Source organism: Hyperolius riggenbachi, chromosome 5 (genome assembly GCF_040937935.1).
Source record: "Hyperolius riggenbachi isolate aHypRig1 chromosome 5, aHypRig1.pri, whole genome shotgun sequence".
Classification (NCBI taxonomy): Eukaryota; Metazoa; Chordata; class Amphibia; order Anura; family Hyperoliidae; genus Hyperolius; species Hyperolius riggenbachi.
In genome coordinates, this window is record NC_090650.1 from 319,329,108 (window position 1) to 319,354,161 (window position 25,054).

General features: G+C 43.6%; 1 protein-coding gene across 1 annotated transcript in view; it reads right to left on the bottom strand.

Annotated features, from left to right (window-relative positions):
• Positions 1-24,709, bottom strand: part of USP14 (ubiquitin specific peptidase 14) — a 52,102-nt gene extending 27,393 nt beyond the window's left edge. Inside the window, exons 1-8 of the mRNA XM_068237236.1 lie at positions 24,561-24,709; positions 17,584-17,729; positions 16,805-16,837; positions 16,000-16,104; positions 14,227-14,330; positions 4,400-4,458; positions 2,160-2,290; positions 1,008-1,088 (exon numbers count right to left, since the gene is read on the bottom strand). Of these exons, the coding sequence (XP_068093337.1) occupies positions 1,008-1,088; positions 2,160-2,290; positions 4,400-4,458; positions 14,227-14,330; positions 16,000-16,104; positions 16,805-16,837; positions 17,584-17,729; positions 24,561-24,576 (675 nt within the window). The 5' untranslated portion in view covers positions 24,577-24,709. The remainder of the gene's footprint in view (positions 1-1,007; positions 1,089-2,159; positions 2,291-4,399; positions 4,459-14,226; positions 14,331-15,999; positions 16,105-16,804; positions 16,838-17,583; positions 17,730-24,560) is intronic.
• Between the last annotated feature and the right edge of the window lie 345 nt (positions 24,710-25,054).

Sequence of the window (25,054 nt, forward strand, 5' to 3'; positions counted from 1 at the left end):
AACTTCTCACTTTACAGTGTATTGATGTATGTTTTCCCCTTTTTGCTCAAGCTTCTCTTTAACTGCCACACTGCACTTGTTCTAATGTGCATTGTCTCATCTCACATCCAGCCATGCTCTGAGCACAAGTCAGTACAGCACTTCCTGGGGCTGGCTCTAAACACAGCCATCTCCATATAGATCCTCCTAGAAAGACTTCTATACAGATGTTACATTGTATGTATAGTGCTGACAGGGCTGGTTCTCTCATGAAGCAAGGTGAAACATTTGCATCAGGCAGCAGAGATTAGTGGGACAGAATGTTTGTACTGTGTTTACACTAACAGCATGCAGTCAGAGTAGGAGAAGTGAAGAGGTCATCATTGGGGAAAAGCAGTTTGTTGTGCTGTGTGTGGAGTCTGACAGTGAGTGTGGAGGGGGGGGAGGCAGGAGAGCAGCAGTGTTTCATTTGACTTGCACAGCAGAAGGGAGGATGTGGCACTGCTGTCCTGACTGAGGAGGAATGGAGTTGGTGAGCAGTTTGTTTGTCACAGACTCACAGCCAGCCAGTGTGCTATTGTGTTGTGCTGCAGCATGTCGTGTGGGAACATTAAATGAAGAAGTGTAAATTGTCAGCGATATGCGATCATTCCCAAATCGGGATGAGGGCGCATCATTACAAGTTTGCCTCAGGCAGCAAAAAGTCTAGAACCGGCCCTGAGTACAGATACCACCATTAGATGGATACACAGCTAGAAGGATTCACAATTTCCAATTTACGAGTGGAATTTCACTTAAAGCAGACCTAAACTCGGAACTTACTCTCTGCTTCAAAGGATAAGCAACAGCATAATAACCTTTATAGAAATACGTTTTGGGACTGTGCTTAAAAGAGTGTCAGTGTGATGCCCATTCAGTACTGACAACAAAATATGAATGCTTGCCACGGATTTCACAATGGATTGAGTGACTTCTCATCAATAACATCGGCATATAGAAGGGGTGATTAGTGTGGTGCAAGTTGTTACCTCCATATCAGTGTCTTCTTCTACAGCTTCTAGCTTCTGCTGTAGCACCCGCATTACTTGTACCCAGCATTCATTGGCATCCTGAAAAACAACAATTGATAGTAGAATAAAGGCAAATCCAACCTTCTAATGCCTACTTTGGCTGCTTGTCATCTCAATGAATTCAAACTACATGAAAACAGCCTTGGCTGGCCTTGTGCAGAGATATAGCATTACTAATGACTTATTATGTGGTGAATGTGAAGATAATATAGCCAATATCAAATTCCTGGTTCAACAGGAACCTCAAATTACTGGGCTTAACTACAACTTTGCAAGGGCAAAAATCAGACAAACCGTCAGATTAATGGCTACGCCCAAATTTGATTGGTTCTAGTGAGGTTAGAGAAATTGCATATATTAGTAAAATATTCAGTCAGTCACCATTATTATGCCTTTATACTGTAATGACAAAACACAGTGCTTAACAAAAATCTGTAATAGTCCACATCACTATCCAGCACTCAGCAGTGCTCATTATCCAACATCCCAACACAGTGCTAGCCCATTTTGTGTTTTATGTGCGTTATTGTGGGCGGCACATGACCCATCCATTTTTATTGGGGGGGGGGGGGGGGGGGAGTAGTTATAAAAGGACTTGAAGGAAACCCATGCAAACGGCATGCAGCTAGTGCCCTGGTTAAATACAGAGAGAGAGGTGTCCACCTCTATGGCTGGATGGTGTACTGGTTAAGGGCTCTGCCTCTGACACAGGAGACCAGGGTTCGAATATCGGCTCTGCCTGTTCAGTAAGCCAGCACCTATTCAGCAGGAGACCTTAGGCAAGTCTCCCTAACACTGCTACTGCCTATAGAGCGCGCCCTAGTGGCTGCTGCTCTGGTGCTTTGAGTCCACCAGGAGAAAAGCGCAATATAAATGTTATTTGTCTTGTCTTGTCACCTAGCCACATCATGCCCGCCAAGCACATGCCACTTTTAATGACCAAGGTTACTACAACATGCTTACTTGTGCATCATTTGCATTCCACTGAGGAAGAGTGCCCACTGTCAAGAGCACATCCTGTCCATGTCTCCCCGCGTGGCTTATATATGGCAACCTTGCACTGTTACAACATGCCCACTACTAAGAAGAACAAACTAGGCTGACAATTACCTGCTGCAAATATTGTCCCTGTTCACCTTTCTCTGCAAACTGTGGGAAGGCCATGTGCAAGAACTGGAGGAGGATGATGGGAGGGATACTGGATGAAGTCTTGTCCATAGATTCATACAGATCACGGAGAGCTGGAATCAGATTATGAACTGTAAGTAACAATGACACTTGACAAGACAAAAAAACTTTGTCACTAGCGATCAAACAATCCAATCCCCTAGCAATCCAGAGACAGCTTGCATTATATGAGACATCAAAGTGTGAAACAAGTTACAAACCATTTTCATTTGGGAAGGTTCTGAAGTAAAATTAATAGCATTATAAAATGGCCGCCTGTAAGCCATTCTGCCACACTCCCTTTGTTCTACACAGTAACCCGTATAGACTAGTTGTGCTGTCGTGTAGATAAGAGATGGTGCCCTGTGAATTGAACCAGTCAAACTAACTAAACTAAACAAGCTACTGTTGAAGCAAATACCTATTATAATAATAAACAACTCACTGACCTCATCTACTTACGTCTTTATATTTATTCATGTATGCAGTATTGTGTGTTCCAATGGTTAGCTTATGTGTCAGGACCCAATCAGAGTCTAGGTAGGAGGAATGATTGTAATGTGTAATTTGGCCTATATACCCACATATAAACCAAAATTATATAAACCCCCCCCCCCCCCCTCGGCTTCTATGCGAGTCATCTTCACCCAGGTGCTGCGTCCATGCCCTCCATTGTTTCCGTTCCCCCTCCTTTGCAACATCATGAATATGACACAGTGATAGTATGATTGCTGACCTGCTGGTGCCTTCGGTGGAGCGGAGAGAGAAGCAGCATCATGGGCAATGCTGACCTGCTGTGGCCTCGGTAGAGTGGAGAGAACAGTGCCGGGCATTCCCTTGCCTATCTGTCCTGCTTGCCGTGTCTCAAATCTATGACGCCATATAGTGGCGCCTTAAAACACAACAGGCAGGACAGAGCGGCAAGGAAATGACCGGCACTGAAGCGGACACAGCGAGCGAGACAAATGCAAATCGATCCCCGGCAATGCACCAGACAGGGGACAGAGGCGCTAGGGGATCCCTGGCATAGTACACGACGGCGCTGCTCTCTCTGCTATAATAAAGCCACCAGCAGATCAGCATTGTCCCTGATGCCCAGCAGTGCACGTGACGCGAAACAGAGGCAAACAGATCCCCGGAAAAACCACATGGCGCCGCTGCTCTCTCCGCTCTACCAAAGCCACCAGCAGATCAGCATTGTCCCTGATGCCGCTGCTCCACTCCACCAAAGCCACCAGAAGATCAGCATTGCATGTGACGCAACTGCTCTCTCCACTTCAACAAAGCCACCAGCAGGTCAGCAGTCATATTATCACTGTGCCCTACTCATGATGTTCCACAGGAGGGGGGTCCACGGATACAGCTGGGGGCTATAGGGCCACACCTGTCCGCATACTGCTGACACGAAGGGAGGGGAGCTGCCCCATACTGGGGGGGGGGGGGGAGCTGCCGAATACAGGGGGAACATTTGGCTAATTATATTGGGGAGAGGGATGCCTCACACTGGGGGCACATTTGGCATTTTTATTGTGAAGGGTCTACACTGGGGAGAAGGGGGGCTTATATGCGAGTCAATCACTTTTTCCTGTTTAAGTGAAAAGTGGGTACCTCGGCTTATATGCGAGTATATACAGTAACTGTTCGAAAAGAAGAAAATACGAGGACACACTGTAAGCTATATCAGCATATGAGCAGGTTACAAATTAGGAACAAAATTATGAACGGTTCATTCAAGTTTGGAGGCGCTCAAGTTTGTGTGTACAGCAGCCCCTGATCCCTCCCGGCTGCCCCGACAGATCTGCCAAGCCAAGGTTCTCTCTACTTACCCAGCCATGTGACGTCATGCCCGAATTGTTCCAACCCCACATGGGAATAAAACACATTGTTAGCATGTAGGCCAACGATGCATCTGTCTGCCTCAGCCCAACCATATCACCCAAGGGATTAGGCACTGATCCCCGACAAGACTTAAGATACCATATGCTGCCATATGTTTATTAACTGTTAGCACACCACAGGATGTAAATTAATAACAGAAAGTCCATTTATATTCATTCCAGGACACTGCATTTTCAATAGCAGAAATGCTGTTTTTACTAAGCAAATTAAAGATAGCACTGAACAAATGCAGCCATATAACATTAGCAGAATAAATAAAACCTTAAGAAAAAAAAGTTACAAACCTGCAGTAATGTACTGAGCAGAAGCCATTTCCCCAGAAGCTCTCAAGGCACCCGTATAGCTAAAAACAAAACACGCAATAAGCATTACTGCAAACACAAAGTGACACTACTGCAACTGTACTAAATTAGTGTTACAAGCCCAGCCATTTGTCATACTTCGCTTATACCTGTATTTAAAATTTAGCCTCCACATAACAAAAAAAACAAATCTAGTTAAAACTCAAACCAAAATGTTGCTAAATGATGTCCACGGTGGAAAGGAGTGCAATGCTATTGTCTATATCCTAGGTTCTCAACGTGTGGTACGCGTACCCCAGGGGGTACTTCTGATGGTTCCAGGGTGTACTCGGGCTTCATATACTTAACCAAGAATAACAAATTTAGAGTTTTAGAAAATGATAAATCTTAAACATCACCAAATTAGTATTTCCGCTAATATAAAACAATAGCAAATGCTTAGAAATTGTTCAGAACCAATTATGTACTACGATAAGATATATATTTGTCAAGGGTTACTTGTGATAATGTTTACTATGCTAGTGGGTACTTGGTGAGAACAGGGTTTTAAAAGGGGTACATACCAATAAAATGTTGAGAAACACTGGTCTATATAAAAGGTCCCAATACCACTTGTCAGTGAATGCATAGTTTTGCTCATCGAAAAACATTACAAGTAGAAATCCCATTAAATTGTGTGGCCAATTAACATTTAATTGCGTGATAAAACAGAACTTGCATTAATTGGACAGGTTCAAATAGGAACTGAAGCATGGAAGTGACATTAGGTGGCACTTGTCAGGATAAATTAAAAAAAAAAAAAAAAAAAAAAAAAGTAACACAATCCATTAGAAAGTACTGGTTTTAAAAGTACACTCCACTTTTCAAGGCACTTAAAAGAGAGACTGAAGCAATTTAAAATACCTGTTTTTATTCAGCAGGAAGCTTCAGCATTATGCTGCATACACACTTGAGATAAAAGTCTTTGGAAAAGACAAGATCACAGACCAATTATACCCCATTCCATGTAGTATGAGAGCCATACTCTACACAGTCTATTCTATGGAGCTGAACTCCCCATCAGATAAAATCTTTGCAGGATGCTTCACACAAAGATGCCCGTACACATTCAAAAGATCATTATCTGCAAAAGATCTCTTCCTGCAAAATATCCATTCCTGCAAAATGCATTCATAGTTTATGAGATCTGCAGATCATCATACACACCTTGTTTAACAGGCAATCATCTGCAGATCAGATCCACCAGGATGGATTTTCAGATCTGCAGATGATTGCCAGATATGCAGATGAAGCCTGTTAAGGTGTGTATGAGGATCTGCAGATCTCATAGACTATGAATGCATTTTGCACGAATGGATCTATTGCAGGAAGAGATCTTTTGCAGATAATGATCGTTTGAATGTGTACAGCATCTTTGTGTGCAGCATCTTGCAAAGATTTTATCTGATGGGGAGTGCAGCTCCATAGAATAGACTGTGTAGAATATGGCTCTCATACTACATGGAATGGGGTATACAGGATCTTCTCAAAAAATTAGCATATTGTGATAAAGTTCATTATTTTCTGTAATGTACTGATAAACTTTAGACTTTGATATATTTTAGATTCATTACACACAACTGAAGTAGTTCAAAGCCTTTTATTTTTTTTAATATTGATGATTTTGGCATACAGCTCATGAAAACCCAAAATTCCTATCTCAAAAAATTAGCATATCACAAAAAGGTTCTATAAACGAGCTATTAACCTAATCATCTGAATAAACTAATTAACTCTAAACACCTGCAAAAGATTCCTGAGGCTTTTTAAACTCCCAGCCTGGTTCATTACTCAAAACCGCAATCATAGGTAAGACTTCCGACCTGACTGCTGTCCAGAAGGCCATCATTGACACCCTCAAGCAAGAGGGTAAGACACAGAAATAAATTTCTGAATGAATAGGCTGTTCCCAGAGTGCTGTATCAAGGCACCTCAGTGAGAAGTCTGTGGGAAGGAAAAAATGTGGCAGAAAACGCTGCACAACAAAAAGAGGTGACCGGACTCTGAGGAAGATTGCAGAGATGGACCGATTCCAGACCTTGGGGGACCTGTGGAAGCAGTGGACTGAGTCTGGAGTAGAAACATCCCGAGCCACCGTGTACAGGCATGTACAGGAAATGGGCTACAGGTGCCGCATTCCCCAGATAAAGCCACTTTTGAACGAGAAACAGCGGCAGAAGTGCCTGACCTGTACTTGACACTGGACTTCAGACATTTTGGAATTTCCCTCTCCCCAGTCTTCCTCCAGACTCTGGCACCTTGATTTCCGAATGACGTGCAAATGTTGCTTTCATCCGAAAAAGTACTTTGGACCACTGAGCAACAGTCCAGTGCTGCTTCTCTGTAGCCCAGGTCAGGCACTTCTGCCACTTGTCTGGTTCAAAAGTGGCTTGACCTGGGGAATGCGGCACCTGTAGCCCATTTCCTGCACACACCTGTACACGGTGGCTCAGGATGTTTCTACTCCAGACTCAGTCCACTGCTTCCGCAGGTCCCCCAAGGTCTGGAATCGTTCCTTCTCCACAATCTTCCTCAGGGTCTGATCACCTCTCGTGCAGCGTTTTCTGCCACACTTTTTCCTTCCCACAGACTTCCCACTGACTTGCCTTGATACAGCACTCTGGGAACAGCCTATTCGTTCAGAAATTTCTTTCTGTGTCTTACCCTCTTGCTTAAGGGTGTCAATGATGGCCTTCTGGACAGCAGTCAGGTCGGCAGTCTTACCCATGATTGCGGTTTTGAGTAATGAACCAGGCTGGGAGTTTTAAAAGCCTCAGGAATCTTTTGCAGGTGTTTAGAGTTAATTAGTTGATTCAGATGATTAGGTTAATAGCTCGTTTAGAGAACCTTTTCGTGATATGCTAATTTTTTGAGATAGGAATTTGGGGTTTTCATGAGCTGTATGCCAAAATCATCAATATTAAAAAAAATAAAAGGCTTTGAACTACTTCAGTTGTGTGTAATGAATCTAAAATATATCAAAGTCTAAAGTTTATCAGTACATTACAGAAAATAATGAACTTTATCACAATATGCTAATTTTTTGAGAAGATCCTGTATTTGGTCTGTGATCTTGCCTTTTCCAAAGACTTTTATCTCAAGTGTGTATGCAGCATTACAATCCAAACTGATTTGCCACATCCCCGTGCAGAATGAGGTCTTTATCCCCATGAAATCCCAGGGCAAAATTCCACGACTTTCCAGGTCGTGGATTTTGCTGCCCAGGGGAGGCAAAGCTTTCCGCTGTAGCTCTGCCTCTACCCGCCCCTCTCAGTGAAAGAAGAGTGAGAAGGGCGGGGAAAGGCGGAGATTGACTGGAGCAGAGGCAGAGCTACTGCACAAAGCTCTAGAGGCTACCAGGAAGGACAGCAGATTTTTGGCCCGGGGATTGGGGGGGGGGGGGGCAGTTGGTGAATTAAGACCTTGTTCTGCCGCAGGGATGTGGCAAATCAGTTTGGTTTATAATGCTGAGGCTACCTGCTGAATAAAAACAGGTATTCTAAATCGCTTCAGACGCTGTATACTAGCATTCAGCCGACTCTTCAGCTGGCTTCCTTCGGTGCGATTGGCACCGTAGTGACATAGAATGTAGTAAATTCTAATCCTAAAAGAAAACCTTCACTAAAACTATTACTACAGTTTAGGGCCAGTATTAGTTATGTTTTGCATGAGGGCCTTTAAAACACGCATTTTGGTGTAAAACTGAAGTATATGTACAAAAACGGATATGTAAACATGCATACATGTGAACAAGCTGCGCAGAATGAAACAAAGGTAGGTTTAGTTTCGTACACCAGTTTCAGTTGATCTCCGACATTTCTGTGTGGACGATCCCCACTGCAGCTTTTCCCGCATAAGTTCTTTATCAACTAAGCATGCAGTTATTCACACAATGTAGTTGGCTACAGCTCGGGTGAGTTAATCCGCCGGGCGGATCACTTGCAGGACGGCGGTCAGGGACCGGTTTACACATGGACGATTATCGGCTGAGGTAAGATGGTCTTTATCAGCCGCCTTGTCAACTTTGATCATGCAAATGTACATAAGTTAAAGGAGTGAAGCTGGCAGCCTCTGTATTACTCTCACAGGTTCTCTTTAACCAGTTCACCCCCAAGGGTTTTTATCCTAACGGACCAGAGCAATTTTCAGTTGTCAGTGCTCCTCCCTTTTATTCCCTTATAACTTTATTACTACTTATCACAAGAAAATGATCTATACCTCGTTTTTTTCGCCACCAATTAGGCTTTCTGTGGATAGTACATTTTGCTAGGAATTTTTTTTTATTCTAAATGAGTTTTAATGAGAAAAACTGAAAAAAAAGGGAAAAAAAAATCATTTCTCAGTTTTAAGCCATTATAGTTTTAAAATTAAACATTCTCCTGTGGATAAAACAAACACGTTTTATTTGCCCAGTTTTCCCGATTATTAAACCATTTAAATTATGTCCCTATCACAATGTATGGCGACAGTATATTATTTTGAAATATAAGTGTTATTTTTCTGTTTTTTTTGTTCTGGCCATAATTACAAGCCCCAATGTAATAAATTAAAATAAAATTTCCCCCATAAAATATAGATTAAAAAAGCTGAGTCCCTAAGGTAACTTTTTTTTTTAAGCTGATTTTTTTTTGCAAGTGGTTTTTTTTTTTGGGAGGGGGGGGGGGGGGGGGGTTGGAAGTGTAATTTTATTAATGAAGTGTATGTACTTGAAAATGTATGTATTTTGTAGATGTAATATACTTTTTGGCCACAAGATGGCGCTAGTGAACACTCGTTATAGGAAGTGTTCACTTTTTTTTTTTCCCACACTTTATTTAATTGTTACATTTCCTATTTATGTGAATGGACTTAGCCGCTGTTCGCGGTCACGTCCATTCACTCCAGGCACTGCGATTGGGTAGAGGACCGTTCGGTCCTCTTCCCCAATCACCCAGCACGGGATCCCGACGGAAACAGCGGCCGTAGCGGCGCGCACACGGCGGTAGCAGCGGCGGGAATGCACGACGTATTAAAACGTCATGTTGCTGTTAATAGAGGTAAGCATGACGTTTTAATACATTAGGATGGCGGTAAATGGTTAAGACAAATCTGTGGTATGGACAATAACTACAGTCACAGCAGACCATGCCACTAACTTTTTTTTATGATTTTTTATTTATATAGCGCCAATATATTCCGCAGCGCTTTAATTGAGGCCCTATAGTGATTTATTCCATTTAATGCAATATAATGCATAGGGATTTATCCAATTTAAAGGGAAGGTTCAGGGACACCTTGAAAAAAATAAAAATCCATATCCACTTACCTGGGGCTTCCCTCCAGCCCGTGGCAGGCAGGAGGTGCCCTCGCCGCCGCTCCAGAGGCTCCCGGTCGTCTTCGGTGGCCGACCCGACCTGGCCAGGCCGGCTGCCAGGTCGGGCTCTTCTGCGCCCCACGCGGGGGCGCTGACGTCATCGGACGTCCGCCGGGCTGTACTGCGCAGGTGCAGTAGTTCTGCGCCTGCGCAGTACAGCCCGGCGGACGTCCGATGACGTCAGCGCGCGGGACGCAGAAGAGCCCGTCCTTGGAGCGCAGAAGAGCCCGACCTGGCAGCCGGCCTGGCCACCGAAGACGACCGGGAGCCTCTGGAGCGGAGGCGAGGGCACCTCCTGCCTGCCACGGGCTGGAGGAAGCCCCAGGTAAGTGGATATGGATTTTTATTTTTTTTAAGGCGTCCCTGAACCTTCCCTTTAATAACATTTGACAATAGTCCTAAGTTGACCATACAATTTTTTAAATACCTGTTCAATTTAAGAATTGCAATCATTTTTTCTGATTGTAACATTTCAAAAATATGACCAATGTACCACACACATTTAATTTTTCCCCAATTATAATAAAAATGATTGGAAACTGAGAAAATTGCTAGGGTGTGTATATTAATTGACAAACACACACCATACAATCTTTAGAGAAATTTCCAGCATTCCAAAATCTATAAAAAAAATAAATAAATAAAAAAAAAAACCTGGAAAAAACAAAATTAGATTTTTTTTTGGGAGATCCGATCATATTTATTGAATATATAACCTAATTGCGCACTGCCTGTACATACCGTATATACTCGCAAGCAAGCCAAATTTTTGACCCAACAAAAGTTGGGGGGGGGGGGGGGGGGTCGGCTTGCTTGCGAGTCTCGTTGGTCATAGGTCGCCCCGCGTCCGCCGCTGCTATTAGCTTACTGTGCGGCTTCCAATAGTCCCCTCTCCGTCTCCCGCATGTAAATAGCTCACAGCAGCTCGCTCCACGGCGGCTGCTGTGTGATGACAGGAAGATGTAGGCAGAGCGGTTTCCATAGTAACGGCGATACACATTGCATTGGGTGAGCCGGGGGGCACTATACCGAGCACGATACTATCTATACTTGGGCACTAAACTAGCTATACCGAGCACTATACTAGCTATACCGAGCACTATACGAGCTATACCGGGCACTATACGAGCTATACCGGGCACTATACGAGCTATACTTGGGCACTATACGAGCTATACCGGGCACTATACGAGCTATACCGGGCACTATACGAGCTATACCGGGCACTATACGAGCTATACCGGGCACTATACGAGCTATACCGGGCACTATACGAGCTATACTGGGCACTATACTAACTATACTGGACACTTCACTAGCTATACTGGGCACTATACTAACTATACTGGGACACATTGGGGGAGGGGGGGGGGGGGAGAATCACACGGCCAGCATTTCCTACCCCCGGCTTATGTGAGGGTCAATCATTTTTTCCTGTTTTTTCAGGTAAAAGTTGGGGGGGGAGGGGGGGCTTATATGCGGGTCGGCTTGCTTGCGAGTATATGTGGTATACTGTATACATCCCCACCTCCTGTTTCCACCCCATTCCTTTAGATTGTAAGCTCGCAAGGGCAGTGCTCTCACCCTTTTGTGTCATGGACTGTTATTAATGTAATTGCTTGCACACTGTTAGACATTTATACATTTTAGTCATCATGTTAAAACAAATTGTAATCAGCAGTGCTGTATCTTGTATCAGTGTTCATATTTGATGTATATCATTGTCTGTATCATTATGTATCCCTTGTTTGTTTTCTTACATTGTACAGCGCCACGGAATATGTTGGCGCTTTATAAATAATAATAATAATAATAATAATAGTAAAAATCGGATCATTGTATTGCATCATGTGTGGCCACCTTAAAGGGATACTTAAGTCAAAAATAAAAAATGATTTTTACTCACCTGGGGCATCCCTCAGCCCCCTGAAGCTGTATGGTGCCCTCGCAGCCTCGCTCCGATCCTCCTGTCCCCGCCAGCGGCTACACCATACAGCTTCAGGGGGCTGAGGGATGCCCCAGGTGAGTAAAAATATTTTTTTATTTTTGACTTACCGGTAAGTATCCCTTTAAGCAAGATCAACAGATACAATTTCATCTTTCTCAGATGCCACCAAAAGAAGAAAAAAAAAAAAAAAAAGCGAACATTCTTTATCCTTTCACAAACTACATGCAGTGGTTTGCAAAAGTATTCGGCCCCCTTGAAGTTTTCCACATTTTGTCATATTACTGCCACAAACATGAATCTATTTTATTGGGATTCCATGTGAAAGACCAATACAAAGTGGTGTACACGTGAGAAGTGAGACGAAAATCATACATGATTCCAAACATTTTTTACAAATAAATTACTGCAAAGTGTGCTGTGCGTAATTATTCAGCTCCCTTTGGTCTGAGTGCAGTCAGTTCCCCATAGACATTGCCTGATGAGTGCTAATGACTTAATAGAGTGCACCTGTGTGTAATCTAATGTCAGTACAAAAACAGCTGCTCTGGGATAGCCTCAGAGGTTGTCTAAGAGAATATTGGGAGCAACACCACCATGAAGTCCAAAGTGCACACCAGACAGGTCACGGATCAAGTTATTGAGAAATTTAAAGCAGGCTTAGGCTACAAAAAGATTTCCAAAGCCTTGAACATCCCACGGAGCACTGTTCAAGCAATCATTCAGAAATGGAAGGAGTATGGCACAACTGTAAACCTACCAAGACAAGGCCGTCCACCTAAACTCACAGGCCAAACAAGGAGAGCGCTGATCAGAAATGCAGTCAAGAGCTCAGGTGGGGGAATTTGTCCATAGGACAACTATTAGTCGTGCACTGCACAAAGTTGGCCTTTATGGAAGAGTGGCAAGAAGAAAGCCATTGTTAACAGAAAAACATAAGAAGTCCCGTTTGCAGTTTGCCACGAGCCATGTGGGGGACACAGCAAACATGTGGAAGAAGGTGCTCTGGTCAGATGAGACCAAAATGGAACTTTTTGGCCAAAATGTAAAACGTTATGTGTGGCGAAAAACTAACACTGCACATCACTCTGAACACACCATCCCCACTGTCAAATATGGTGGTGGCAGCATCATGCTCCAGGGGTGCATCTCTTCAGCAGGGACAGGGAAGCTGGTCAGAGTTGATGGGAAGATGGATGGAGCCAAATACCAGCCAAAGGGCAATCTTGAAAGAAAACCACTTGGAGTCTGCAAAAGACTTTAGACTGGGGCGCAGGTTCACCTTCCAGTAGGACAACGACCCTAAACACAAAGCCAGGGCAACAATGGAATGGTTTAAAACAAAACATATCCATGTGTTAGAATGGCCCATTCAAAATCCAGATCTAAATCCAATCAAGAATCTGTGGCAAGATCTGAAAACTGCTGTTCACAAATGCTGTTCATCTAATCTGAGCTGGAGCTGTTTTGCAAAGAAGAAAGGGCAAGGATTTCAGTCTCTACATGTGCAAAGCTGGTAGAGACATACCCTAAAAGACTGGCAGCTGTAATTGCAGCAAAAGGTGGTTCTACAAAGTATTGACTCAGGGGGCTGAACAATTACGCACATCCCACTTTGCAGTTATTTATTTGTAAAAAAATGTTTGGAATAAAGTATGATTTTCGTTCCACTTCTCACGTGTACACCACTTTGTATTGGTCTTTCACGTGGAATTCCAATAAAATAGATTCATGTTTGTGGCAGTAATATGACAAAATGTGGAAAACTTCAAGGGGGCCGAATACTTTTGCAAGCCACTGTAGTGGTATTGCCTGAAATGTTAATTCCACCAAAATAAGGAAAAAGTACCGTAAACCCTCTTGCCTCCAATAAACTGAATAGGAAAGGTGGGGGGGGGAAAGGCTGCGCATCCCTAAACACATGTTGCAACTGAATGGTTAATCGCACAGGCATACACCGCCTCTGCTAGACTGAAAAATGCATGCCCTGCATCCAAGACAAGTGCTAACATTTATTAAACTCCTCCTGAGTGTCCTGTTTGCATGATAAGTAGTAGCAGATTTGCATATGATTTACATCTGAATTGAATGCGAAGTGTGCAGAAAGTCTATATAGGTGCTACACACTGAGCTGGTGGTCATTTCAGATGCAGCCTTAGTGGTATGCGCTGGTGTTCTCCTCGCTGTTCTACCAAATGTAAATAAACTGAATACATGTGCACTGCAATGCGTGTACACAGTAGAGAATATATAACCATTGTATCAGCCTGCAAGGGTGATGGGACCTAAGGGAATAAACCAATTCACAGCATATCTAGAGGTTTATAAACCAATTCACAGCATATCTAGATTTACAACATCTACAAAGGACTATGGTAATCAATATTAAAAATAACTCTGCACATGTTGGATTCTTCATATGGTCTCAATCAGTATGCTGTGCCTTTCCTTTATGTGATCTACAATAAATACCGTTTAAGAGCCTCCTTCAGCTCGGGCACTGAACGGATACACTGAACAGTGGCGTTCATATAACAGGTGTTCCCCAGGTTGGTTAAGCCGCAGGGCAGTTCCATCTGAAGGACAGGAAACATTTTCACCAACTTGCATAAACACATTTAGCAAAATATAAAACAATTTTTACTGACAAAAGCTGAATGGTATCTCGATTTCAAAACAACAAAATATTTCTTTTTTTCCCCTATACATTACAGTACTTCCTATAGCTACATAATCTGAAGCACCACCAAGGAAGGTTTGTATTATAGGACTGCAAAACTGCATCATCAGGTATCCCACAGACAGAAACTGAAATGTAATACACACTCATGGTATCTACTTTAAATTAACAAATATACATTTTGAGGGAGGGAAGGGATACACTGTGGGCCAATTTATGTGCTTCCTTGCATGGTGGGGTACAGGGAGGTTACCTGAAATGACGAGCTATGATGAGATAGACATGTGTATGTACAGTAGAATGAGGCTTCGCTCTTTTTTTCCCCTCACCAAGGGCTAGGAATTCAGGTATGCAAATTACACTCTCAGGGCTAGTACACACTAGAGCGGTTCTGGAGCGTTTTTTTTTTAAACGCTTGCAGGGGGAAAACCGCTTGGCTAATGAAAGTAAATGGGACAGTGCACACCAGAGCGGTTTGTTTTTTCCACAAACGCAAACTCGGGGGCTGCAGCATTTCTGAGATCTGAGGCGTTTCTGCCTCAATGTTAAAGTATAGGAAAGTGGGAATAGCTCTGAAAAACGCTAGATCAGAGCTGTTTTCCAGGCGTTTTTGTTACAGAATCTGTTCAGTAGCAGCTTTAGGGCTGGTTCAGACGGACGTCTGCGTAGCGTCGCGTCTGGGGGCGTTGCGGCGGCTGCGCGGTCAGGCTTTCAGTAGCCTTCGGTCGCGTTCTGATGCGGTCGTGGGTTTTTCCCCTAGGGGAACATTAGTCGTCGCGGTTTGCCGCTCCCTGGAAGCTACATGTTGCTTCCAGGGGCAGCCCGAACGCCGCGTTCGGGTAAAAGCGTGCAAAAGCTCGGTGTAAACGCTCCCATTCACTTGAATGGGAGAGTTTACCGCGACGTTCCGAACGCTTGCGGTAAACGCTCCGCAAGCGTCCGTCTGAACCTGCCCTTACTGTAACAAGATTTGTAATCTGCTACACAAAAATGCTCCAAAAAACGCTAGGCATGTTTAGAAAACATGCCTAGAATTGCTCTGAAATCTGCTTCAAAAACCTCTAGCTTTTTGCAGATCTGCTAGAGGTTTTTGGTGTGCACTGGGCCTCACTCAGACTGTAGCTCAACTCTAGCTGATAACTGATTACATGCCATAAAAACAAAAAAAAACAAAAACAAAAAAAAAAAATAACGTGCAAGTCAAACTTTTTTTTAGGTTTCACACACGCACACTGTAGTCTAGACCTATTTAAGAGCAGAATGATGGATATAATTGTTCATCTCACCAGTTAACGTTTAGTACAGGTTGCTTTAGGTAGTGTATTGAATCACTTATGCTTAGTTCAACATTAAGCAAATACCCTACTTCAAATTAATCATTTTTACAAGCAGTTTTCACTGAAGCCAGCAACTGCCCTCATATCACATATGAATGATCTATCTACAGGTCAGATTTCTGACAGATGAACTTTCAGTAAGAGGACACAGTTTTGGCATACACAGCCGTTTTGTCAGTAAATAAACTAAATCAGAAAAAGGAAAGCGTTCTAAGAAACGCCACTTACCGCTGAGGCCAGCTGCTCCTCCGTCATGTCTTCCACAAAGACTGGCCTCACTGAAGGCTCCTCGGGAAGAGCCTCCGCTGATCCCATCATTAACAAGCTCATGCCCTAGAGGAGAATGGAGATCGTCAGGCAGCTCAATTGATGTATATGTGGAGCATACACAAACAGCTGTATAGGAACTGCTTGATCTTGGCGAAAATGAGTTGACAAAAGAAAACCAAAAAGAAAAAAAAAAAAAAATTGAGCGCAGGGTAGGAATTTCCATAGTATGGTCTCTTGATACGGATGATACTGATAGCTAACTGCCCAGGCTACTCAGTTATAGAAGGATGCCCCATGTGCTAAAATTAATAACTGGAAGACTGATACTGTTGCCCAGCAACAACTTCTGGTCAAAGGCTCAAGCTGAGTCAGTGTGTGTCAGTGTATCCAACCAGCTACATGCTTGGAAGCCTTCAGGAATCAGTCTATTAAGCCCAATGTACACGATACGATTCTTTATACGATTCGATTACGATTCTATTTACGATCCGATTAAATCCAACATGTCCGATCGGGATTCGATTCAATTAGATTTGCCATTGCAAAACAATGGCAAATCGAATTGAATCGAATCCCGATCGGACATGTTGGATTTAATCGGATCGTACATAGAATCGTAATCGAATCGTATAAAGAATCGTATTGTGTAGATTGGGCTTTAGATTTAGTACAGGCCTTGTTAATGTATGATGACTATCTATGTACTGATAGTTCATACCAGTAGTAATCTTAGGATGTAAAATCAAATGTATTTAATACTTACATTTTTAATTTTAATGCTTCCCCAGTCATCGTCCTATAGACATAAAACAAATATGTATTAGTATTAAAGTCAAAATGACAAGCTATAACCCTGTTGATTTTATAGACATCCTATTGTATATGAAGTACATTTGTTCCCTCGCAGCCCTACTGAGCAGTAGTGATGATCAATGAGATGCAAATTCTTTAAAAATTATGCAAATTTTTATGCAAAAGTATGCAGTTTGAAAATGGACCAGTCAATTTAAACACAGGTTTAAACTGATCATTCCATTTTCAAGCTGCATACATGTCCATAAAAACTTGCATCAACTCGGAACACTTTGCATATATGTAATCATTCGTACTGAGCAGGCATTGGCATGCTATCAGCAGCATTGGGGGGGGGGGGGGGGGGGTCATAACAGATCAACAACACTGAAGAGTTGGCAGCCTTCCAGACAGGGCGACAAGTCCGACAGGCGAGAGAAGTTGATTTATTACAGAGATGGTGATAGTAGAAAGTGCTGCAATAAGCCAGAGCACATTAGAATAGGTTTAGGAACTTGTAGGATAGTAGAAAAAAGGATGACTTTTTTTACAGAGTCTCTTTAAAGGGTTGATCAGGAGGTAATGCCTACCATACACTATTTTTCAACAAATTAGACTTTGGATGCAATAAAAAAAAAATATCAAATCTAATGAAACTATATTGAAAATCAAGGCCCTCTTGATCAATATTTGTTGAACTTTTAAAACCTATCATGCAACATACAGAAAAAAATATAATTTACTTTATACCTTTAAAGTTCCTCCTTTCACCATGACTTTTTGCCTGTCCGGCTGCACGCCTGACAAGGCGAACAACTGGGCCTTAAAGACCATTGGTGGCTCATCTGTGTTAAGCTCCACATTATCAAACTTCTCCTTTCCCCACTTCACGTTCACTGGAAAGACACAAGCACAGACAGTTACATACTGTAGTGGGAATGAGAATTACTTATCACAACAATTTGCAGGATAGAGGAATGACTCATCACGAGAACGTGCAATGATGATCTTATGAAACAGTGTACTTAGAGCTGTGCCGTAAAACCCTCAACTGATAAGAATCTATGCCCACCTACCCAAAAAGTGAAAGTTTTGTGTATGTGCACACCCCTGATTTGGAAGTACTTCCAAGAAACAGAGAGAAAAAAAAGAATTGATAGCATTATTATTAATTGGATTTATACTGTATAGTACCAACATATTATGCAGTGCTGACAATAAATAAGGTATAGCATGGAATGGCATGTTCAGATGACAGGCTAACTTGGAGCGCATGAGTCTTGCTTTTAATTAAAAACCCCCATCTCAACACAAAGTGGTCCATTGAGTGTATCCACAATACAATTCTGAGTGGGGAGTACCAAGCAATCACCACTTACCTGAACTAAAACTGGCTTCAAGCAAGGCAGGGTTATGGCAATAGACTACCCATGCTAGTAATGGCTAACACCCCCCCCCCCCCCCCCCCCCCCCACAAAAAAAAAAAATCCCTCATCATTTGCAGACAAGCTTAATACACAAAATAACTGGCTTTGTTGAAGGGTGAGCATTTAGGCTGCTTTCACAGTAAGACGTTACAGGCGCATGTTAGAGCAGCCTGTAACGCCGCCCACCGCCCACCGCATAGCAATGAAAAATCAATGGGCTGTTCACAGTGCCCATGTTGCGTTACATTGTAATGCTTCACGTTATTTCAAAGTGCTGCATGCTGTGCGTTCTAGACTGTTTGCACATGCTCAGTAGTATAGGAGGAGGAGGTCTCCCCCTCCTCCTTCTCCTCAGCCAGGCACATGGCTAATTAATATTCACTGCACGGTGTGACGTGCAGTGTTTACTTCCTGGACGCCGCTCTGTGCAGCGATTGGCCGGCAGGACCATGTGATGCCGCATGCGTCCAAGAGTGCGCATCACGGCATCACAGGACGTATGAAGAGCCACTTAACGCGGCTCGATCTGACGTCCAGCTTCTACCACAGTATGCGTTGCGTTAGGTGCACGTTATGCGACCTTAACGTAGCATGTAACGCAACATCTTACTGTGAAAGTAGCCTTAACCTCTTTTCTTACTGTGCTTAGATTTCCTCTAAGGGAAGAGGGGATGGCAAAACCAATATGTCCAGCAGGGTACTTGGAGAAAATAACATTCACATTGTCAACAAAACTTTACACAGTAGCATGAATGGTGGGGCTTCTGGAAACAGTGACGTGGGTGGGTAGGAGGCAGCACATAAGATGGGTACAAATTTTTAACTAATGTCACCCTCAGGGATTAGGACTTGGATACAAAACGGTTTGTGGCCTAGGGACGGGGGACGTGAATCGGGGACTACCGTACTCACGATAGATTCTCTAGTGTATGGAAAAGGCTTTAGGCAGGGGTCACACTTTCTTCTCAGTTTCCCAAAAGCACTTTTGCCGAGTGCGTTTTCTGCAGCGTTCAGCCAACAATCAGCTGACTGTCGGCAATGGGAATTGCACACAGTGTGCAATAATGTAGTGCACGTAGCAAAATTACTTCCCACATGTGGGAACCACACTAAATGTGACCCAGCCCATTGATAAACATAGGCTGTCACATCTGGTGTGATTCTGCATGTGGGAAAACTGACATTCCTCCAAGTGCGACCCTAGCCTTAGAAAATCTCAGCAGGTATGGCCTAAAGACACCGTACTTGAGCCTCTTAGCCAGTATCTGTGGTACCAGTCACAACATGGGACCTTCCAAGCTTACCACAGAGCTTCCTTGTCACTGAATAAAGTAATCTAAGGGGAGCTTATTCAATAAAATTTTAGCTACCCTGTCTATGGTCAAATATGAGCCAGGGATCGGTCACATAACAGAAGGCCACTTTTATTAAAGGTTTTTCTCATCACTTATACTGTATTGACCAGAGATCTACAACCCAGGAGAATCTTAGCAAATCCGGTTCATAGCATAGATGACAAAACCATAGGAGAAGTGCAGGTGTCTCTAAAGCTGATCAGAGATGAAAAACTAACTATAACAAGTAACTTGTCTATATATCTTATCTAAAGTTTAGATAGTTTGCACAGCAAATCTAGCTGCAAACAGCTTAAATAGAATATGATTATTTCTTCCTGTGATACAATGACAGCAGCCATGTTTGTAAACGTTACACAGAGGCAGGCTTATCTGCATCTTGAGCAAAAAACCTAATCCCCCCCCCCCCCCTCCTCCCCTCTGAAATCTCTGGCTAGTAACACCTCCCCCTCCTCCTGCCCAGACTGAGCTCCCATAAGCCCTTGCTACTGTCTGAAAGTGCCTTGGCTCTCTGAAAACCTGTGGGCGTGGCTTGTTTAGTTTATAGGGAATTAGAGTATTAAAACAAAAACAAAAAAGTAATTTGGCTTGAGGAATGCCCTATAAACAATAGGAAAGGAACACAATTATGCAATGAGTAAAAGTTCATCTCGGATCTACTTTAAGCAGCTAAACATCCAGGAGTACCTACTTTTTGTTTGTCAATGTTCAGCAATATGAAAAAAATTACATACTTCGTCTTCTAATGTTTATCACTGATCTAGTCATCACTGTGCCGCATGAGGAAGCATTTACTGGCAACATCAGCACATCTAAGCTGCATCTATTACTTGTCGGCGTGCAGTATTGCTGAATCATATGCCTTCCTATCCATTTACATTAAGGCATTATATAGATAACAGTTGTGTGAACTGCGATTGTCCCGGCTGATAATAAACGATCAGGAGAAAAGGTATAATGAGAGCTACTGTGAAAAAAATGGTTTTCACTGCGTTATGTTCAGATACTATCAAATGTATCTGAAAGATTATGTATAACCAGCGATTATTATACCGCTATTAGCAAGTTAAATACTTAACCCCCCCCAACATAATGATCACTGTAAAGCTGCTAAGTACGGTATATGGTTTGAAATATGAAGGACCAAAACAAACAATGTAGTGAGTTTCCTACAAAGAAAAATATTCAAGCAATTTGACCTCTGTCCATCTAAATACCAGCATATGGGTTTTGAATATAGAAAGATTTTAAACAGTCTGTAGAGCAGTTGAACAAAAAATTTAAAAATCACAACTATGATTACAAATACCAGGACAGGAGGATACAACTACTGTACTTCAACTGTATTTGCAAGCAATACAAAAAATGAAGCACAAAGCCCATCTTCTAAGGGCTTGTTCACACTAAGAGCACTGTCAGGATTTTTCAAGTGCCGGCGATTTTGAAAATCGCCGTAAAAGCGCTTATGCAGTGATTCCCTACGAGAGTGTTCAAATCTGAGCGTTTCAATATTCCGATCCACTCACCAAAGCACTGCCTGTACCATTTTCAGGGCGATTTTCCTCAATGGAAGGTATAGGCAAATCACAAAACGCGTGAAAAAGTGCTTTGTATAGCGATTTCCCCAGCGCTTTCATGAATACCGGGTGAAAGAGTTCACTTCCTGACTGGCATCAGGAAGTGAACACACAGAATCGCAGTGTGCAGGTAAGCGTCGGGATGCGCAAAAAAAAAAAAAATTATAATATATCAAAACGCTGATGTCAGTGATTTTGATTTTAGATGTGAGCAAGGCCTAACAGAGTGGGCAAGGGCAAAGACCACAGTCCGTTTCTCGTTTTGTGAACTAGGAAACATTTATGAAACTTATCCTAGTAAAGGAATTCTCTTTATTGCTCCCTCAACCCCTCATTACCTATCCTTTGTGACAACCACAAAAGCAACATAAAGTGAGTGAAATTCTCCCCAGTAACGAACCAAGCAGCAATAAAAACCTGGCAGAGGTTCTCAATCTTCCCTGCTCTACTCAAAGTTTCCTAAAACGTTGTAGGTGGAGCTGGGCTTTCATTTTAATGACTAAGCTCTGCTTGATCATCGTTGCCCAAAAGTGTACCACCGACAGTAAGAGACACTGATTACCGTCCATATATACAGATTCATCCTAGTGGATTGGTTTGGAGAATAATCAGTGGCAGTTGTTCATGGTGTTGGTGTTGCAGGGTCAGCACACTTACTTGTGCTTCATGTGACTCCAATACTTTATATAGAGAAAATGTGAGTGAGGTAGCAGCAGGAAAGGGAGTGACCCTTCTCCCTTATTGATTTTCATTATTCTTTACCGATAGCGCCCCTTACTTTTTGATACATGACTCCAATACTTCCTCCTTTCAGTTTCGAAAGCAGGGTGGAAGTGTGGAGTTATGTGAAATGCGCTGTGAAGCACAAGTAAGTGAACTCCCCCTGACCCTGTCCACAGGTTCAGTGCTGAATGGTGCAGAAGTGTGATGTTCAGGTGAATGCAGAACAATGTTCTGAATTCAAACACCAACACTAGTTGTACCTATGGAATAATAACACACAATCGCTCCATTCAAACTACTTACATTTGGCTAACTACGGCCTTCTGGGTGCTCATTTTCAAGTTTACGCTAATGATCCAATCAGCAGACTGTCATATTTATTTCCTTTTAAGCAATACCAGATGCCTGGCTGTCCTGCTGATACTCCGCCTCTAATACTTTTAGCCATAGACCCTGAACAAGAATGCAGCAGATCGGGTATTTCTGACTGTCAGATCTGACAAGATTAGCTGCATGCTTGTTTCTGGTGTGATTCACACTACCGCAGCCAAATAGCTCAGCACGGCTGCCAGGCAACTTGGTTTGTTTAAAAGGAAATAAATATGACATCCTCCATCTCTCTCACTTTAGTTGTCCTTTATGGGCCTTTCTCACTTCTCCAATGCAGCACTCAACACACTGCTGCTCGCAGTTTTCTAAACAATGAACACCTTCCCATTCACTGAAATGAATAGCATCCATCCACCACAAAGACTCTGCTGTGTTAAAATGCAGGGCAATGCCAAATATAGTATGAAAGGGCCCTAATGCTCCATACAAACTGTTTACATTCAAACAAGACACCATTATGGATGAATATTACCAGCATTGGAGGAACATGGTCTGTGTTTAAAGAGACTCTGAAGCGAGTATAAATTTACTTTTTTTAACATGCAGTCATGTTAATCAGTATAACCGCTGCTAAAACACCGCTATCTCACGGCAAAACGAGGGGTTTATATCCCCCCAAATCCCCCCTGCAAAATCCACAACTTTCTTGGTCGTGGATTTTGCTGCTCGTGGCGGCAGTTATGAGCTGCAGCTCTGCCTCCATGCGCAACAATCTGCCCGCGGATCTCTGCGTCTCCCCGCCCCTCTCAGTGAAGGCAGATTGAGAGGGGTGGGGAGAGGCGGCGATCAGCGGGGACTGACGCGCTGAGAGGCAGAGCTACAGCCATAAGCTCTGCCTCATCAGGAAGCGCTCCCCGGAGGTAAGAGAGGGGATATGGGGGGTATAAACTCCTCGTTTTGCCGCAGGATAGCGGTATTTTAGCAGGAATTATACTGCTTAACATGACTACCTGTTAAAGTAAATTTAGACTCGCTTCAGAGTCTCTAACCTCTTGAAGACTGCAGTGCTAAACTCCCCTAGTGACCAGGCCAAGCTGCAGGGCCGCACAACACAGCACACAAGTGATTCTCTCCCCCCCCCACCCCCTTTTCTCCCTACCGACAGAGCTCTCTGTTGGTGGGGTCTGATTGCTTCCCCCATGTTTTTTTTTGTTTACAAATATTTTTATTGGTTTTTTTTTTTTTTATTAAAAAAAAAAAAAAAAATGCTGTTTCTTTAAACATTTTTCCTCCCCACAGCCGGCCAATCATGGCAATCGGCTGTCATAGGCTTCTGCCTATGAGAGCCGATCACTCTCCAGTGTCATAGAGGACCGCTGTGTCACACGGCTGTCCCCAGTACAGCGCTTCTGTGGATCGCAGCGCTGTACATGTAAATAGACGGCGATCACGCCATCTAACAGTCTCCTGAGCTGGGATTGCCGCTTGGAGACTGAAGGCGGGGCAGAGCTCCGCCTCCTAAACAGGAGATGCAGCCTGCGCGCCATCTCCTGCATTAGCTGGCCCCAAGACTTTACGCCGATCAGCGTTAGGTGGTCCTGGAGCTGCCGCCGTGGCCACGCCCATCGGTGTGACGCGGTCGGCAGGAGGTTAAACACACGCTCAACTGAAATAACTGTACTGATATTTCATGGATCTCGACAGTCTGAAAAGTTAGATTTCCTGAGACTAATGTCTCAGGTCAACAACTAGCCTTATAGTTGTTGACCTGAGACATTCTATTTCATTTTAGTTCTGCATAGACTGGGCAACAGAACTTACTCCGAGAGCCTGGTCCCCGGCCACAAGTGGGACAACCACCATCACTGGCTGTTGCATCCTTCACACAGCCCATAAGAACCAGATGACACCTGTCCTTACAGCTAAGTACACACTGTGAGCATTCTTTCGTTTGTCTCTATACACTGAAAGAATGGCAGTCATCCAGTCTTTGTGATCAGAGACACTTTAATCCAGTGACAGCTCACACTCACTCCACCCATGTGAGGGAAAGTAAGTAAGCCTGCCTGTTGTGCAGGGATGGTGCACCTTCAGCACTCACTGCTGCCTTATAGTAGCAGCTAAATACCAGCTCAGAGCATTCTCCCACAGGCTGCTGGCCAGAGCAGCCCCGGAAGGCGAACACCTGCGTCCTGGGAGTACACTGGATACACCGGTCAGTGCAGTGAATTACAGCATGAAATCAGCTACAGAGAACACCACACAGCAGCAGCATGGAGGGGAGATGGGCGTGGCGTGCCCGGGGACTTCGGTACCTGTGTACAGGGGCATGCCGGGTAGTAAGAGCACACGATCAGCTCGCCGGACTCCCTCTCTCTCAGTTTCATTCAAACAGGGCCCCGCACCACAGTGACGCTGCGAAATCACACGCCGTCCCGACTGCTACGCCAATAGTATCGCAGCTCTCCGTAGCCCGGCCAATCACGAGCCTGGCATGAGGAGTGTAAGCCAATCACATGCAGGGACTTTTGACAGGCGATCCAGTGACAGCGGCGCTGTGTTTCCCGCTAACCTGGAAGCAGTAGTAGTGTCGCCGCTTCCTCGGGCGTCACGTGGGGTTCCGGGCTGTGGGGAGGAGGATGTAGTGTGTGTGCTGCGCCCGGGAGATTTAAAGGAGAACTGTAGAGAGGTGTATAGATTTAAAGGAGAACTGTAGAGAGGTGTATGGAGGCTGCCATATTTATATCCATTTAAGCAATACCAGTTACCTGGCTATCCTGCTGATCCTCTGCCTCTAATACTTTAAACC